The sequence below is a fragment of the Rhodnius prolixus genome, unplaced genomic scaffold (assembly GCF_049639745.1).
Source record: "Rhodnius prolixus isolate KJV_2025 unplaced genomic scaffold, Rpr scaffold_14, whole genome shotgun sequence".
NCBI lineage: Eukaryota > Metazoa > Arthropoda > Insecta > Hemiptera > Reduviidae > Rhodnius > Rhodnius prolixus.
This window is the reverse complement of record NW_027411594.1, coordinates 11,017,457-11,036,307: the sequence shown is the minus strand read 5'-3', so window position 1 is coordinate 11,036,307 and position 18,851 is coordinate 11,017,457. Positions and strand designations below refer to the sequence as shown.

The 18,851-nt window shown below is 34.6% G+C and overlaps 1 protein-coding gene across 1 annotated transcript; it reads left to right on the top strand.

Moving 5' to 3' along the window:
* Nucleotides 1–351: 351 nt before the first annotated feature.
* Nucleotides 352–13,307, top strand: LOC141451934 (homeobox protein rough-like). The gene is made up of 3 exons (XM_074123765.1): nucleotides 352–1,112; nucleotides 11,119–11,353; nucleotides 12,977–13,307. Exons 1-3 carry the CDS (start codon nucleotides 758–760, stop codon nucleotides 13,305–13,307), a joined length of 921 nt encoding a protein of 306 aa, XP_073979866.1. The 5' UTR covers nucleotides 352–757.
* Nucleotides 13,308–18,851: the final 5,544 nt, after the last annotated feature.

The following is an 18,851-nucleotide window of genomic DNA, read 5'->3' as shown; positions in this document are numbered from 1 at the left end:
TTGTGACAAGAGTTATAAATTTAATTTCACAATGTACAAACTACTTTGTGCGGATCGTATCTACACAGGATCAACAAAAGGTCCTCTCCTCTTTGCGTAGATTGCAATGAGGAGGAGGATTTCAAACATGTAATAATGATATGTCCACGTTATGTGGTAGAAAGGAAACGCATGTTTTACGATATATACAGGTATTTAGATGCACCATTTCGCTACGAAGACATTATATTCTCCACCAACATTTATGTGCTTAAGTCGATAGCAGAGCTAGCAATGAAATATGAATGTATTTAAAAGCTATAGCCGAATTAGAAGGAATGGAAGAAAATGCTTAGAGAAGGATTACGTGATTTTAATTTTGGTTAAGCTCGTAGAAGGATGGCAGGAGCACAGAGTGCTGCTCCATCCATTAGCAGTAGTTTATGTAAATAGCGGTATATAGTAGAATGATGAATGTGTGAAGCGAATGTATTTGTAGGTAAGAATGGAGAGTGAGTGATATTCTAGTGATAAGCACCTAGACGATGCTGGCTGTATGGCGGAAGCCAATGCCAAAAAAAAAAAATTAAAAAAAAAAACTACTTTTAAAGAAAATATAATAAATATTTAAATGAAAATTAAAATGCTCGGTGAGGGGTCGTAGGGGGTTCGTGGTGAGTCGGCAAAGCTCGTGCGACTGTGAGGGGGTGGTTTGGTGGCCAGGAGTTCAGCTGTCGTTAAATGTGGCCAGAAGTGGTTTTCTGGTTTTGTGACTGAGATGACTGAACCTAGCGAAACAACTCTTACAACTTCCGCTTCCAAGAACCTTACTAGACCTACTCCTTCTTCTCCCAGAGAATTCTTCAAGCGGTTGTACGGTCATCTGGAGAAGCACAGCAACACCGAGGAGGGCGAGAACGAGGAAGATGGAGGATATGGCGAGGGCCACAGACTGGCAAGGACCGCTTATCAAGCCTGGGGTTCGCTAGTGGGACCAACAGCCAACAGGGTAGTGCCTCCTGTGTGCAGTGCCCGCAGGTTCGACTCGGATACAGACTCGCCGGCTCAGTTACTTTTGAGACCTTTTGCCTCGGCACCTCATCATTCCTTTCCACCCGGACTAACGGCCTTTTGTAAGTCTCCAAATATACTTATCTTTAAGTTTACTTACTACTAGGTTAGTTTTCTCTAGTAGCTGCAAAAAAACTTCTTGACGGGGAAAAGATAAGTTCATTGGTTGGAAAACTGAATTCCCACGCGGAGATCTCGGTTTCGAATTCAGCTACCAGCCCTTAATTTTCCCTTCCTGGAGCTTCTTACAGCTCACAGCTATATGGTGGACATGAAAGGTTCCGATAAAACTTTTGAAAGAACAGCTAGCTCTAATAACCTCAGACGTTGACGCGAATCCTCAACAGCCAATCCTCCGTCTGTGGACGTCGGTGGGACGATAGCCAGACAAGCTTTGTTATCTTGCATAGGAGTACCTTCAGTAAATATTAGTCTTATGTATCCCTATTTAGAAACAAAACTTCATATTTTGTAAGATTGGTTGTAAGATTAATGTTTGTTTAGGAGCAAATTATGTTAGGAATTAGATTTCATTAGGTATCTATTGAATTCATTTTAGTCGTATAACTAGTTTACACTAGTAGCCTTTACAAAGTCACGTGAGCTGTGGTCAAGTCATCCAAAGAAAGTTCCGCAGGATCCTAGAGTTCCGAGCGAAAGGTGATCTCAGTATCTTCCTGATTCATAAAAACTGATGCCAAATTTCCAAACAGAATAATAAAAACTAGTTTCATTTTCTTAATTACGCACATGAGATAGGGAAATTATACTTTAATGGTACTTTAGAGGCGCCATTGTTTCAAATAAACGAGTAAAATGATTGTACCACGATTAAAAGAAAATCCACAGAGCAATATTTTAGAAAATCCAACAAAGTGGAGGCTCAAGAGTAAAGAGTACTTCCAGCAGACGGAAATGCCTTGTTTCAGCTTCCGGTAATCCTAAATTTTAGATATTTTGTTCGAATACAAAGGCTACTTGCAAAAAATAATTATTTTTTTAGATCTGGAGACTACCGATCGTAAATTTCTGGTAGAAACGTGGTAACTAAAATATGGAACAATTGCAATAAATTAAATTAAGAGGAACATTAACTAAATTTTAACATTTAAAAGGGCTTTTATCAGTCTCACTTAAAAAAACGAAAATTGCATTATAAAAAAGAGCAATCAGTCCTACGTCTTATACAAATATGTCTGAATTAGGCATTAATTTCTCTTTCTTTTTGATTAATAAGTTAGTCACCTAAAAAAAAGATGAGCATTAGAGAATTTAGTTTTTTAGAGGGTGTGTTTTACCTGTAATAATAATGTGTAGTATACATTATAAATTCTTATATTATTGTAAGAATTATGGTTATTATTATTATTATATTATAAATTCTTATTGAAAAGATAAGCTTTTATTAGTAAAAATAAAGTAATGCCTATTTTTTCAGACGGGCTTTACGTCCAAATACCAAAGTACGAGGTGTCATGGACGGAGGCTTAGCAAACATACTTTACTACAAAGTTCACCTATTTCACATTAAATAAAATGCAAGGCCTAAGACCGGGAATCGAACCCAGTACTACAATACATATTAGCTTTTGCATTTATTTCGCTTCAAGCAGTATTCAATAGCGTAGATTCCAGGTTCGATTCCAACAACTAGCTATCAGATTTCCTCTTTTAGATAAGCTCTTAATACTTACTATCCGTCAATGAATTTTATTCTTTGTAACGGGAGAAGACTATCCGGAGACCGGCAGTGAACTGAGGCAGGCACCATAGAACTCAGAAATGACAGGGCCTCAAATTAAAACAAAACAAAATCTGTAATAATAATAGAGTATAATTAAATTATTTTCAGTACTAAAGCAGTAGCGATGATTAACTTTCAAAATGAAGTGAAAAATAAACAAATAAAATTCTCTTCCTCAAACTCCATCTTAATTGAATTTCTAGGTACAGGCCCTAACTTCACAATTCTCTAAGTGGTTGCGTATACTTTCAGATCACAGGTGTAGAGAAAGGTTAGGCTATCGAATGCGGCCCACGAGTATTTTCAATCTGTTTCCGTTCGATTATGGCCAAAGCATAATATTTAAAGAATTCAAGGATAAGCAAAACCAAAAGGGCGCCAAAAGCACTTTCTGACATATTCTTCTTTTTACACTTAATGTATCAGACGCATTTTGCTTCTGATCAAATGCTCATTGCAACTTGCCATACGCTCATAATCAACTTCAAGAGTGTCATACTCATCATTTCAATTTTGATAAGAATTATTCAACTATAAGGCATTGAATCAAAGGCCTTGGCGTAGCCAATCCGATGCGATCCTCTGCTTGGTAGATTACTGTCGGGCTATAAATGTTTCTTATTATGCAAAATTATCTCTCATATTGCGAACAGTAATACCGCTTATAATTTTTTTTATTTTATTTAAGGTGGGCCAACGTCGGAGATCATTGGCGCCCAGAGCTTATTTCAGGGCACTGCCTGCCTCCGGATAGTATTCTCTCGTTACAGACAACATTATTAATCACGGGCAGTGATCTGTAAGAAACTACAACCTAGCGAAAATCAATGCAGCTGATTTGGGAATTCGCTAATCACTAATCTAAGAAATATTTTTTTAGAGTTTCGAGTCCACTTCATACAGTTTTGCTACAAAAATGTTTCAGTTAAAACTAGCAGGCGTCAAGTTGGTAAATACTGAACTAATTTTAAAAATATCAAGGGTGCCTTTTCAATCCAGCTACGTAAATCTCACAAATTTACTCATGCAATCAGCACTTCTGCCCAAGTGATCAAAGCTTATCAAAGTTTGAAGACTTTTATTTTACGTATTGTCTGGAAATCATATCTATCACTAAGGAACACTCAACGCAGGAAAGTTCCCACAAAATGGACCACATCTTAAATGTGTTGGTGAGCGCATAAACAGATCTACGGACATAACTGTTCGCAGATAATACTCGTATTTTCTCTCTCAGTCTAATGATAGAATTCATTACTTTTAGTGAGTTTCTATCACTAACATAATGACTTGCACCAAGATCTACATTTAGTTATTCATACAACATATGGAATTCCGCATTTCATATTCTGGTGCCCAGCATTCTTTTAAATTCTAAATTATTTGTAGATATCAGTAAGTACAGGGTGAGGAAGCAATGGTGTTGGTATGATCTTGTATCTAAATATCTGAAAAGCAAAAACTATGAGGCCCTGAAATAAATTCTTACTCATTGTTCTGAAGTCTGTAAACGTTTCGTTAGTGCATGTTAAAAGAATGTGATTTTGTCTTTCGAACTCCAGAGTATCAAATTGAGTTTAATGCGCAAGCTACATCAACAAGTACAGCTGAGTACTTTCTGAACTCAAAGTTGTGTTTTGTGTTCTCTGGACTCGTTTAAGCTGTTGTACAGGTGGGTGTTTTGGTTCTATCCGATCTCTGAGGTTGAATTGTCAAGAGATTTAGGAGCCGCCCTTCTGTAGGCTATCTTTTCCAGTACTTTAGAACGATAGTTCAAGTCGGTTCAGCTATTAGTTCACTTTTTGGCCATCTAGTTTAACATTAAGTAAAATTAGTTTCAGCATTATCTTAGCGGAGGCACCTATTGAAGAAGTATGCACACATGCGCACTATCCCGGCTTCTTTTTAACAATCCCAAATACAGGGATATGTATGTTTGATGTTACAGTCTCTTCATAAATTAATTGTGTACTATTTTACGTAAATATCTACTGTAGAAGTGAGATGTTTGGTCTCAGAGAAACAGTTATGTTAAGATAGTAAGAGTCTACTGTCCATATTTACTTGTATAGTGACAGCTTCGAGGTAATGTAGTGTAGTTTGTGGAAATCGTTGTATCTGTGCTGGAGCGACACAAACCAAATTTCGCTAAAAGGAGTCTCCAAACTAATGAACTTTTTTGAACTTGGAAAATAGTTGTAAATACCAGCCTATTATCTCTTTTTACAGTTCAGAATATGATGGTATCCAGGAAAATGGATGTTGGGTGCACATTCTTCCTTTGTTCTTTAATCCGAAAACTTTAACTTTTAATAACTTTATGAAAGTTTGTATTCATTATTCCCTAATGAATGAGCCAAAAGTACTCGGTAGGAGTGAATCAATTAATCAATTTGTCCTGTCAGTTTTGTTATATACTCGTATTTTGCTTCCCTTATTAACGAAAGTATTGCGATTGGAAATATTCCTGGTGAAGATCCCAGTTCTCTCTCTCTCTCTCTCTCTCTGTGTGTGTGTGTGTGTGTGTGTGTGTGTGTGTGTGATTATGCATCTTTGTGTGTTTTGAGTTTGGTCAGCATAACTCAGACTCGATAATATTTCCATAGAAATTCCATGACGGCCATTTCTCTATGTAGAGGCTCTTTTCCCTCTCAATTGCTATTTCGGCGTTGCGTACTTGAATTATCACTTCTTTTTTTTTTAGATTGTTTCAAAACTAACTTACTATAAGTGCTTTATAGATAACGTAGAAAAAGTTATAATAATTTTGCTTGGAAATTTTGTTGATGACAGTTTTGAAGAAGCCAAGTCTTGCCTCTAAAGTATCACTGCTGTGGAATGTGATGTTTTAAAAAGTGATTAATGGTAGGAGGAAGCGATCATGAATGTTTCAAAGAATTGGAGTAAAAGCTAGGGTAAGTGTGAGACAGGTGAGAAAAGGATTATGGTCGGAGGAATTCTTGAGATACACAGACGTAAACTCACATAGCCATTCTCCAAAAACTACTTTCTGGAATTCTAGGGTCTTCCATCAAGGATATTTCCCATTGCAATACTTTCATGTTAATATTAGATTTTTTTTTTTAAATTAAGAAGCAATATCCATGATATTTATGTTCTAAGAGAACTGTAGAATATGGATTCTGGGCGCATAGTTATCAGTTGACCAAATCGATTGAACTGAACGATTCTGTTGTTGAAAATAATATTGTCTTTAACTAAGCAATAAATTTATTACTCCACGTTGGACTTTTATTAATTTAAAGTAAAATGATGGCTAATGAGGTTTTCAGCCGGTGGTGAAGTAGCGGGAGAGGGGCTAGCGATGTTTTCAGTGTGGCTAGTAGCGCGGTAAGCTCGCTCGGTGTTCGTCCAGCCATAACTAATGCAAATCGCATGACAATATCGTAACAATAAGCGAGCCTCGACAAATCTCTTCTTGTCTGCGCTAATGCTTCCACTCTACGTTTGCTCGCTCTCTACTCCTTACAATAATATTAATAACAATATTTGTATTCTCGGCTTTATGTATTTCCCCGCGCGCATTATCACACCCTAGTCGCCACGAACAACTTTATATTGATTAATAACTTCTACTTCCTGCTAATAATCATTTATACAACTTTACATTCCCACTATCTCTAAACAGAAATAAATAACAGTGCAATCACTCACACTACTTTCTCCTACCCACAATATTTCTAGCAAATTAATTTGGAGACGTGATGGATGGTGAGTTAATAAGTGAGTTTAACCCTTCAAATGGCAGAAGAACCAGAAGAACAAAAAGCTAAGATCTCAAAGCTGGAATTCTGGAATAGAAGATTATTTAAAGTCAAATTAGACTAAGTTTTGGTGCGGTTAACACACATATATATATATTGAGGATCTGAAGGAAAAAAAGATTTATTGTCACAACCCGGTGAATTTTAGGGAAATACAATATGGTGCGGTCTACATACAAAATAGGAAGAGAGGTTGGTAGTGCGTGATAGGCCCCTCAAGCAATCTTATTTTCCAACACGTTTGATTTTCTCCGCATCGCAAGCGGTAATTGTGAGATTACATTGAAATTCAGAAAAAATAATTTTTCATTGGAATAAAACGAATCGTCGATACAAAAATAGATTTATTGTCAGTCGATGAGAGAGAGAGAGAAAAAAAAAAGGTACAAAATTTTAAAATGTGGTCTCATATTATGGTTAATACTCTATCCTCTCATATTATGGTTAATACTCTATCCTCTCATATTATGGTTAATACTCTATCCTCTCATATTATGGTTAATACTCTATCCTCTCATATTATGGTTAATACTCTATCCTCTCATATTATGGTTAATACTCTATCCTCTCATATTATGGTTAATACTCTATCCTCTCATATTATGGTTAATACTCTATCCTCTCATATTATGGTTAATACTCTATCCTCTCATATTATGGTTAATACTCTATCCTCTCATATTATGGTTAATACTCTATCCTCTCATATTATGGTTAATACTCTATCCTCTCATATTATGGTTAATACTCTATCCTCTCATATTATGGTTAATACTCTATCCTCTCATATTATGGTTAATACTCAATCCTCTCATATTATGGTTAATACTCTATCCTCTCATATTATGGTTAATACTCTATCCTCTCATATTATGGTTAATACTCTATCCTCTCATATTTCTTCCGATTGCAATATTTGAGACATTCATGTTCCTTATCACTAAGAAGGAATCTAACTACTCGCCAAAAACCCCTTAAAAGGATTTCCGAGAAAACAATTTTCAGTAAAATTTATAGATTAATGTGTTTGTAACCTCTCTAGCAGAAAGAGTTTCAAGCAGAGAGAAATTTAATGCTCTCTATAATGAGTTTGGATAAAAAGCAAATGAGGAAAATTAATGGTTAAAAAAAATACATAATTATTATAGTTTGGGAGAGGGAGTTCTTAAAAAATAGATAGTTGAAAACAAATTTAACTAAGAGTAGGAACAGTTGTAGAGAACAATCACAGGTGAGAATGAGCAACAGGCCTAATCAAAATTAAATAATACGTTTGAAAATATTTGGCAGGTGGTAAAGTTTGGGCTTAGGACAAATTTTTTCGACTCAGTACACGTCATGGTCAGAAGTATGCTGGTTAGACTTTTATTCGTAATTATGATAAAAAGAATTTTGGAAATTAAAAAAAAAAAAATATTAATGAGTAGTTTACTACTTACTTAGATGGCATTTCAACCCAATTGCCTATTTTTATTTACGAATGTTCATCTCCGTTTAATTTGCATTTATTTCAAAAAGCTATCAAGCTGGATACCTTGAATACCATTTATGAAGTCAAGAAATGTACAAATCTTTCTTAACTTGATTTATTTTCAAGGGGGGCAGAAATTTCAGCAGCAGCCGCCAGTGAACCCCACCAACAAAAACTAAAAGAAAAATTGATTACTTAGAAATCCCTTTTCAAATTCACTTGCTTTTAAGACCAACAGTTGAAAATAAAGACCCCGCGGAGAATCAAAAAACCAATTTAACATATTTTCCGGCACCATTTTGTTTTTATTCATTTGTTTTCTCGAAAACTAAAAAATTATCTGCCAACCCAACTGCTTATGGAACTGTAACTTCCTCTTCCTGGATTTAGGCGGCTTATGTAACCAGATAATCCAGTATCATCTGTTTCAGTCTCTTAGGAAAAACTTCCACTTTGACAATACTTTGCTTCTTCAGTGTAAAGGCATCTTAAATCTATGAGATAATAGCAATTACTGGTGATTTCTCTTTCTAAAATAAATTTTTCCTTTTAGAGTCTTTTGCTATCGTTAATTTCGCAGTATTTTTGAAGGTATTTATTTCCTTCTGCAAATCTAGCGATTGATTAACTAATAAAATCAAATGGCGTAAGCCATAAAAATTACGTTTAAGCGGTTGTCGATCAAGACGACTGTCAATAACTCTCCAGATCAGACTTGATCAAAGATATCCACAGGTGACTTGATGCTCCGCAAAGTTATTAAAGGCTATTAATCAGCATAGAAACTCAAAATCTCTCTAAAATCAACACTCAGGAAAAGTTCCGATCAGAAGTGACTGGTTTGTATAGGATCCTGACCACTATGCAGACTGTACTCTTTAAAACAATAAGAAGCCATTTTTTAACAAAATTACAAAAACTAAGAAATCTGTCACATAGTAGTACTTGCGGATGGGACGTTTGCCACTATTTTGCGTGGACAGATGTACACATAGTAGGGCCCGGAAGTAATATTACGTTTGAACTTCCGGTCTTTTTAAATCTGGTGCGATTATGATTCGATCACAATGACAGGTATAACTAGACTTAACCAGCGCAGCTCTACTAGATACAGTTCCAGTCTAAAGATGGAAACATTTGAGAACTGTTCCCACGGCTTGTTGCGGGTGCCTCCTAGAACCAAATTAATATGATCATTTAGGAGGGCTAGAAGGTTGGCAGCAGCAGATGCTACCTATTTCTGAGTGTGTTCGCACTCCTGCTGGCCACTAAATCAATTAATAATTTTGGATGGTCTTATAATTAAATTGTGACGTATCTATATGTTGGATATGTGTGAAGAGGATTCTAATTCAGTGCAGATGTTCCTTACCCACCTCCTCCTCTATGGGCATCATTGCCCACCTTTGATACCCTTAATTACTGACACAATGTTTTGCTGGAGAGCGTAATAGAAATAATGGTTATCGATTCGATATATTTTATGTAAATCCGTAGTCAAATTTAGTTTGAATGTTATAATGAGAACTCCTAAACAACATAAGAATAGAATAAACACTTTATTCAAATATATATTCAGACGTATGTACATTGTTTCTGCTGAAGTTTCAGTTTAAACGTAACCTCTTAAAAATAAAAATTAAAAATATCAACTGTTCTGGAAACCTGGAATTTGGAGAACTTTCACCGGAATTAGAAGGAAAACACAGTTGTCAGAATTGAGCTAGAGATATTGTTCTAAAAGTTAATCATTCTGACTAAATATAGATAACATTAAATTAAAAAAACACTAATTGACAAATTTTATTTAAACATTGTACTTTTCTAAAAATTTACTATCGGTAAACAACACACTTATTAAAGGGCAGCCATATTGTGTATGCGTGTTTATGTGATGTTCAAGATAAGGTAAATGACAATCAGCAGTGCTAGCTTCAAAGCCGGAAATAGTTTCATTTATGAGTCATATTTATGCCACAACAATCAATCAATTACACTTGAAAAAGAAACATTCGTTTATATTAATGTATTTCCTACGGAATTCCTGAAAGCTTGGGGTAGATAGAAGATAGGATGGGCCTTTTTTATTATTTGAAATTGTCTCTCAGCTAAATAAGATTTGAGAAAGAATAATTTTATGTAAAACATTTTGCAAAGGCAAACTGAGTACTCGCTAATGATAGAGCCGACGAAGTGTAGCCATATTTTGGTCCTAAGACCAAACTCTAAAGTTAGTTGTAGTAGAAATTTCTTACATACGTACTAATCAGCTGTTTTCATACTTCAAAAGTTGCTTTCGTCAGTTCTAGCACACCCTTCTCTATTTCTGCCCCTCTGGCCAATGGTCGTTCGCTTCTTCTTCGTCTTTGGGAAAGAATTGCCTTACTCTCGCTGGCTATTTAGTCAGTGACATACGATTATAAATGTTTACATATATGAAATATGATTTCCAAATATTTTTAGTAGGTGAGGTTAGCCTCCACCTCAATCCGTCCTACTTGAATTACCTGCTACTTTAAGTTTTAATTTTTTATGTGTGATCAGTTCAGACGGTTTTCTGTTCTCATTTACTCTTCACTAGTAAGTGAAGAACACTTGGTTAGATCCTAAAGAAGTGACTGGCTGGTCCATTTCCCCATCGGCGTAAATAAAAAATACCTATTGTTAAGATGAAAACACTTACTAGGCCCATATTAATTCCCAATAATAAAATAAACTAATTTTCTTTCATTTAGAAGAAGAAAGTGGAAAGAAATGAATTATGGCGCATGAGTGCACCTTTCCCCGCAACAGCATTGAGTAATATCCGTGAGGGGGAGGACCATTTTATAAAACCAAAAGAATTTTTTTGGTTTGGCAGTGTAAAGTTAAAAAAAGGGATTTTAGTTCAGAACTATCGCATGCCCAAAGTTGTGAGAGCTATGATATGGTTAATAGGCGCAACCATCATAAAAGAAGGGGTTCATCATGTGTTTTCTCCGCCTGCGATCTTTCACCACTCTAGCCTATATTTGCTTCTCGCTTAGATAAATTTTATAAAGTTAACGCCTTTTGTGCATTTGTTGCAGTGGCGCGTAGACGGAGGAAGGAAGGGCGACCTCGCAGACAGAGGACCACATTTTCCAGTGAACAGACATTACGTTTAGAAATAGAGTTCCATAGGTCGGAATACATTTCCAGGAGTAGAAGATTTGAGCTGGCCGAATCTCTCAGGCTGACGGAAACTCAAATTAAAATTTGGTTTCAAAATCGCAGAGCCAAGGATAAACGCATAGAGAAAGCGCACCTAGATCAACAGTACAGGTGATCCCCGGTCCTGTTTCTTAATACGATTAATAAGTGTCAGCGAATAAACGAGGCAAATGGTGGAGTACAGTCTTCCTTCATCAAGTGACCTTCTTAGGAAAACTGAGGACATAACTCGCGCTCCAACCACTTGTTGCCTATTGAACGTGAAAATAGAAATCCCCCCACCTAATAAAATCTAAATAAATCAAAAGTCGGGAAACAATGATTTTAGGGCGTGAGGTCGAATTTTATTATGAGAATATGTAAAAATTATAATTCTTCAACGGATTGATATGAGCACCTGGGTTTTGGTTTTAATACTTTTTTGAAGATGTTTAACACATTTTTTTTTATACTTATCCGTAACTTAATGTAGTAAACTTCTTCACTTTACATTTATAACGAAAATGAAGCGAAATTAGAAATGGCAATTTTGTATTATTTCCTAACAAACTGTTTGTTTTTGTAAGAAAAACTCCAATCCGATAATGAATTTGTAAATTCGAGTTTCTATTAGCGAGAATATTTTCTAGGCCTTTCGAACTCGGGTTCACCACACTGGGCCTTGCTTCTATTTTTGGTGGAGTACCTAAGCAGCAATATAAATTCAAGTTTATCTTATCTAGAGACAAATTAATAATTATGACGATCACTTTTAATTTCTAATCATGCCAATCATTATGTTGTGAAATTGTTAGTTAATAGCCACAAATAATTTTTAGTTTTACAATTACTTTTCTTTTTTTTAAGTAAACAAGATGCAATACGAAGTTATTATTCCCAATCTGAAATCTTAATTTACTGTGAATTCATACTTAAGTCAAACACAGAATTGTGCCTGTGAATCACTCGATAATTGGGTGTTCAATTTATTTTGGACAGCATGCCGTCCATTAATGCACGCGATAATTGCATTTTGTGTGGGATGGTGGTGTATTACAGTTCACAGCTGTGTATTTTTTTTTTTTTTTGGTGTCTGTCCCATTCATCTGTAATTATTAGAGAAGATTTTTATTCAGAATGAAAGCAGTAGGAAGGTGTGAATGGACGAAAGGCTAACCACTCTTCTCCTAAATTCTATTTTGTTACAAAACCTCACACATGTAATCGGGCGTTTGTTTGAATATTGGGAACTTCGATAACATTAGCAGCTTGGAATGTGGAGAAAGAAGGTGCTACCAGCAATCTTGAATGAAACAGAGAGATGGGTTTTGCAGGAAATAGAGAATGATTATGAATCTTACCACTTATTAGCTACATCAACATATAGCGCATCCAGTGGCGCATTCTCCTTCAGGAAAATAACTAACTATCCTTAATCCATTTTATTTCAACATAATTAACAACGTTCACAAATTTAAAATATTGCCCACATCATTATTAAAAGAGAGAGGTAGGACAGTGGTATAAGGATTCATGTCAAAAACTGCTCAGAATGGCATGATGTTGAAAAAGATGCAACTTTTACTCTTTTTGTTCCTTTTCTATAAAAGCTTAAATTCAAATTTTGTATTAATTGAGAAAGTGAGGAAAAAATGGACAATCAAAGAGTTGCCTGAAATTTTATGTACTTTTTCTTGTAATACGACTTAGTGGGGATAAGCGTAAATGAATTGTCATTCGAACCGAAATTTTTAGAAAGCCGTTCGGATGTTTTGACGTCGGATGTTTTGACGTCGGATGTTTTGACGTCGGATGTTTTGACGTCGGATGTTTTGACGTCGGATGTTTTGACGTCGGATGTTTTGACGTCGGATGTTTTGACGTCGGATGTTTTGACGTCGGATGTTTTGACGTCGGATGTTTTGACGTCGGATGTTTTGACGTCGGATGTTTTGACGTCGGATGTTTTGACGTCGGATGTTTTGACGTCGGATGTTTTGACGTCGGATGTTTTGACGTCGGATGTTTTGACGTCGGATGTTTTGACGTCGGATGTTCTTCAAAAGAGGAGTATGCACGTGTGTGAGGCCCCACTTAATTTATTATTGCAATACTATTTTGTGTAGCTACTATGTATTAATGAGTATTATATTATTTGATTACCGTATTACAACATTCAGTAATAGAAATAGGAAACGAGATGTGCTGAGATATCAGTTGTACAATAGGAAGCAATGTAATTGTGGAACAGATTCTATTTTTTGGAGAAATTTTCTCTTCCTTCCATCTTTCAAGGGGAATTACTGCAACCATAGTTCATTTCTTTTACACCACTTTAAAAAGACTACGTAGCCAATTAGAGGTTGCGAAAGATGTGAATATTTAAGTAAACAAGAAGTATAATATGTTACATATTTTATGTCTGTTACCAACGTAAACGAGAAGAAAAAATTGAGAAAATAGTTATTTTATGGAAAATGAGTAAAATAAAAAATGTCTTACTAAGTAACATAAATACACCATTTTTTTTTTGTTTTTATCTTGAGCTTTGTTTAGGAGATTTGCAAGTTTGGAGACAATCTAAATTTTATGCACTCAAATTGAAATAGTTACTTTTCATATTTTGGTAAAACTCTACTCTCACTTGTTCGACTATTGTTAATTTTATATATTAATAAAATTAAACTCTTCTAAAAAAAATTTTTTTGAATCACTTAGTTTACACAGCCATATTTTTATGATGCCATAAATATAATTATTAATTTCTCATTATCCTGAATAGAGATTTCATTTATTTGTCGAGTTACTGCATGCTTCAGGCTCACTGTAATTATTTTACACACTTAATATAATTATATTTTGATTGAATTGAAATTGATAGCCAATCTAATTGTTTATAAACTACATTATTTACATTAACAAGACAAATGAAAATTATTTTATTAAAATAATTGCGGTAAAATATTCTGCAGCGAGAGGAGTCTTTTAGTGCACTGGCTCTATGGCCAATGAGCGAAGATGTAAAAACGCCTTAAATTAAAAAACAAAAACAAAAAAATTCGCTATGAATAGGCGCCATGCCCAACTCTATCCAAAGTCCCATTCGGCCCTCCCTAAACAGAAATAACAGCTAATGTAAGTCGAGGCTGTGGCAAAAATCCAGCGCTATCTACAAACAGCACTCTGTCCGAATTGATAAAACAGTAACTCTATAAGCTCTTCCACCGTTATTCAAATAATCACTGAACCAAATCTTCTCACAGTTCTTCACGAAATGAATGCGTGTTCATTGTTCTATCGAAAAAATACGTAGGCGTGCGGCAGATATGAGCATCTCTTTCAACTACTTTGCTGAGTAAGGATTCTACTCGTCTGAGAGATGAGCCTGACAGCGTCTTGCTCAGCCTTGCTTGGCCTCAATCAGCATTTTAGATAGCCGATCATCTACCAAGCTCATCCATAAGGATTTATGCTGTGAAACTATCCACCCATAAAAGTAAGGCAGACTTCAGATAAAAGCCAGGATTCGTAACTAGAGAACGCCATGAGAGTCATCGGCACTCAAATCTGTTTTTTATTGTATTTTTTTAAGATTGGCAGAATAAATTAGATTTGATATTAAAACCAGCTATTATGCCCATTAACAGGGCAGGAGCCAAGAGTGGAGTGAGCCATGTCTGATATTACCCTAGATAACCTTACAACAATGGCCATCCGTAGGTTCGTGCCTCAGTGAAATTGGTCACCTCCCTTGTCAATAATTGATTATCCTCTTCGACCACACGTGACCAATCCCAGGATCAGGTGTTTATTTCCCAACCATGCACTCTCAATGGCTTGTTAATTTAACCGAGTTCAAAATTTAGCTGGATGTCACTGAAAAAGTAAACGCTTGATAATGATGATGCTCACCAGCTTCCGGTCTAATTCCCTCAGGTCTGAAAATTATTTAGATTTCAGCTAATTAAATTTTTTGAATAAAATCAGGTCAGCCGTTTTTGGAAATGTTTGAAAAGAATAGAAAAAAAACTAGTGTGAATATTTTTACAAGTTGCACAATTCTCATAGGCAAATGCGCACCATTTCTTCCGCTTTTATGCAAATTAGGAATATTAATTAATTCACAATCATAATAATAATCAAGGAAATTTATTTTATAAAAATGATAGAAAACGCAATCAGCTTGGATGCCATGGACAGCAGTTCCTCTGCAAAACTGACCTTACATACATATGTACACTGGGCCAAAAAAGTCTGTGAACACTAACCTAAATTTTATTACTTTTATTATTATCTTATTAGAAACTTCTTTTATTTTCAAATGAAATATACTATTCGATAGACAGAAACCAGAGTTTTTCATTTTATATTCAATCTTTTATTTTTGTTCAGCAGGAATATCACAATTAAATGTTTAACAAAACAACACCCCAAACGAATGCAAAAAAAGTCTGTGAACAGCTGTATAAATATGTAAAAACATTAAGATAACAAACAGAAAAACGATTGAATAAAGTTTGAAAGTTCTCTATTGTATTGTAGAAACCACTACAGTCAGTTTTGTGAATAAATAATCTAATTAGTACATATTTAACCACTAATATGGAAGTTCCCAGACCAATTCGAGAACTTATTGTGACGTTGCGAAATGAAAGAAAAAGTATTCGAGAAATAGGGAAGATAGTTCAAAAAAACCCTTCAACGGTGCATAATATAATTAAAAAGTACGGAAATGTGATTAGTAGGCCACGCAGTGGACGGCCACCAAAACTTAATTCCTTTCATAAACTGCAAATTCTGAAGTCTGTTCGAGAAGAACCCAGGACAAGCGCTCAAAAAATCAGTCAAGAATTATCAAGTGGTTATGTGTAAGCGTAACACCACAGACAATTAGAAATAAATTACATGAATACGATTATTGCGGTCGAGTCCCGAGGAAAAAACCTTTAATCAATAAAATAAATAGTAACCGCCGATTGGATTTCGCGAAAGAATATGTTTCTAAGCTTTCTAGTTTCTGGGAAACCGTAATCTTTTCAGATGAGTCGAAATTCAATGTATGTGGGTCTGATTGACGACAAAAAGTGTGGCGAAAAAGAAATGAAGCTATGAAAATGAAAAATATGAAGCCTACTTGTAAGCATGGGGGAGGCAACATTCTGGTGTGGGGTGCATGAGTGCTAAAGGAGTGGGCAAGTTAGATCTAATTAATGGTATGATGGACCAATATGTGTATGTGGATATATTAAGACGCAATTTAAAAGAAAATTCAAAAAAATTAGGGTTGGAGGGAACGTTTGTCTTCCAACAAGACAATGACCCGAAACATACCGCACTAAAAACTCGGGAATGGCTTTTAAATAATACACTCTGGCGCCTAAACACCCCTCCACAATTGCCAGACCTTAACCCAATAGAACATTTGTGGGATGTTATCAGCCGCGAAATAAATAAACGAGGAATAAGAAACCGTGAACAACTAAAAAACGCTATTTTAGAAGAGTGGGATAAAATTCCAACATTGACGACCACAAAATTATTAGGATCGATGAAAGCTCGCTTGTTGGAAGTGATTAGGAACATAGGAGGTCCTACAAGTTTTTAAAATTTATAATTCACGTACAATGTGTAAGAATCATTTATTTCTGCAAAGTGTTCACAGACTTTTTTTGCATTCGTTTGGGGTGTTGTTTTGTTAAACATTTAATTGTGATATTCCTGTTGAACAAAAATAAAAGATTGAATATAAAATGAAAAATTCTGGTTTCTGTCTATCGAATAGTATATTTCATTTGAAAATAAAAGAAGTTTCTAATAAGATAATAATAAAAGTAATAAAATTTAGGTTAGTGTTCACAGACTTTTTTGGCCCAGTGTATATGTATGTAAATAATGAAACTTAATATTAACCTTTAACTATATTTTACAATATAAAAAAATAAAAGTTAACATAAGATAAACTAAACCTTAAACTTTCTACAAATTAAACTTTTATGCAGAAATCTTCTGTAGGGATGATGGTATTTAGAAATTTAAACTTTTGTCCCATTCATTCGTATTAAGAATCGCTTTGCTTTTTCTTAAACTAAACTGCCTATTATTAAAAACTGATAGCCTGAATTCAGTTATTATCGGGCATTCGTCCAGTTGTACCAATAGTCTGGTACATTCAGACAACCAGGAAATACTTTCTATCAATATCAGAATTCCACATTTCATTACTTTAATTAAACATTTCCGCTCAATACTTGGGGACAATTTTAATATATATCGATTTATTAAATCTAATCTTAACCTAAATGTAATTTGTTTGTTTACAACATGATTTTTTGAACCTTAAATTTCTTCTTTGATGCCTTTTTTTGACCAATTGAAACGATTTACAACTCTTAGGTTAATTGAATTTTTTTTTTTTTTTTTTTTTTTTTTTAATTTATTTTCACAACTGCAGAATAATTCTGCATCAAGTGAAGCTGATACAACATGATACATAGAATACATACATGAATACATGAGGGGAGAATTCACCCATTGGTGAAACTCCCAAAGTGGTACACTTCACAATTGTACATTGGCTCTTACTTCATTTAGAAGATCGCGTGGCGGTTAATTGAAATAAACTGATTAATTCAAGCAGGCGATATTTTGGCAAGTGTGGATTATGTCGGTGCAAAAGACAGGTACTTTGTCGTTTAGGAATTCGCAAGTGTGAATTTAATCGTATACTCGTATTCCATCAGTTCACACTTTATTCTTTACTTCCTTAAATTAAAGAATGTTGCTTCATTCTGGCGCCAGTTGCATATAAACAATTTGAAATTTATTTTTTCTTAATTTTTTATTTTCTTTATTAATTTGAATCGCCCCCCCTAACGATAACTATTTTGGTTTCTTATTTATTAGATACCTTAGCAAAGTTGTAGATATGTGTCACATATATTAATTAATAAATATTAAATAAACTATTGAAATAATTAATGCAGATAGCTAACTTAGACATACATCCATACATCGTAAGCACTAAATACCAACTTACCACAATGTAAGCTCTAATTCTATTGCTAAAAATAAAATGGAAATAAGAAATGTAACAAATGCCAAATACCAGGAAAAACAATAATCTTTGATTTTCAAAGCAGATGTAAAGTATTGTAATTATCAACATCAATTAGTTTTCCAGATCGTCTACATGCATCAAATCCAACTATTCTGTTTACATAAAAAATAGAATGGAATAAATAAAGAGATCTTGATATGTTAATGCCGCTCATATAACTACAAATATCTCACTTTTTTGTGAAACATTTGTTTTGAAAAAGGCAGTGACTGGGAAATGCTCTGTTCTGCTAATGGATGGAACATTGAAGACCCTTTTTGTTCTTAAAGGAGTAACAACAGTAGCCAACCCAATTTTGAATTATTTAAGAAAATACAAAGACCATTTTCCTTCTTAGGACCTCTAATTTAGTCTAGTGTCTGGTAAAAACTTCAATTAAATGCAATGGCAAAATCTCTCCAAAGACATGGTTTGAGAAAATAATGGAAAAAGCATTCTTCGGTCCCATCATTATTGATCCTTATTGAATGAGTGTACATTAATAGGATTTTAGGGAAGTATCCTGATTGTTTA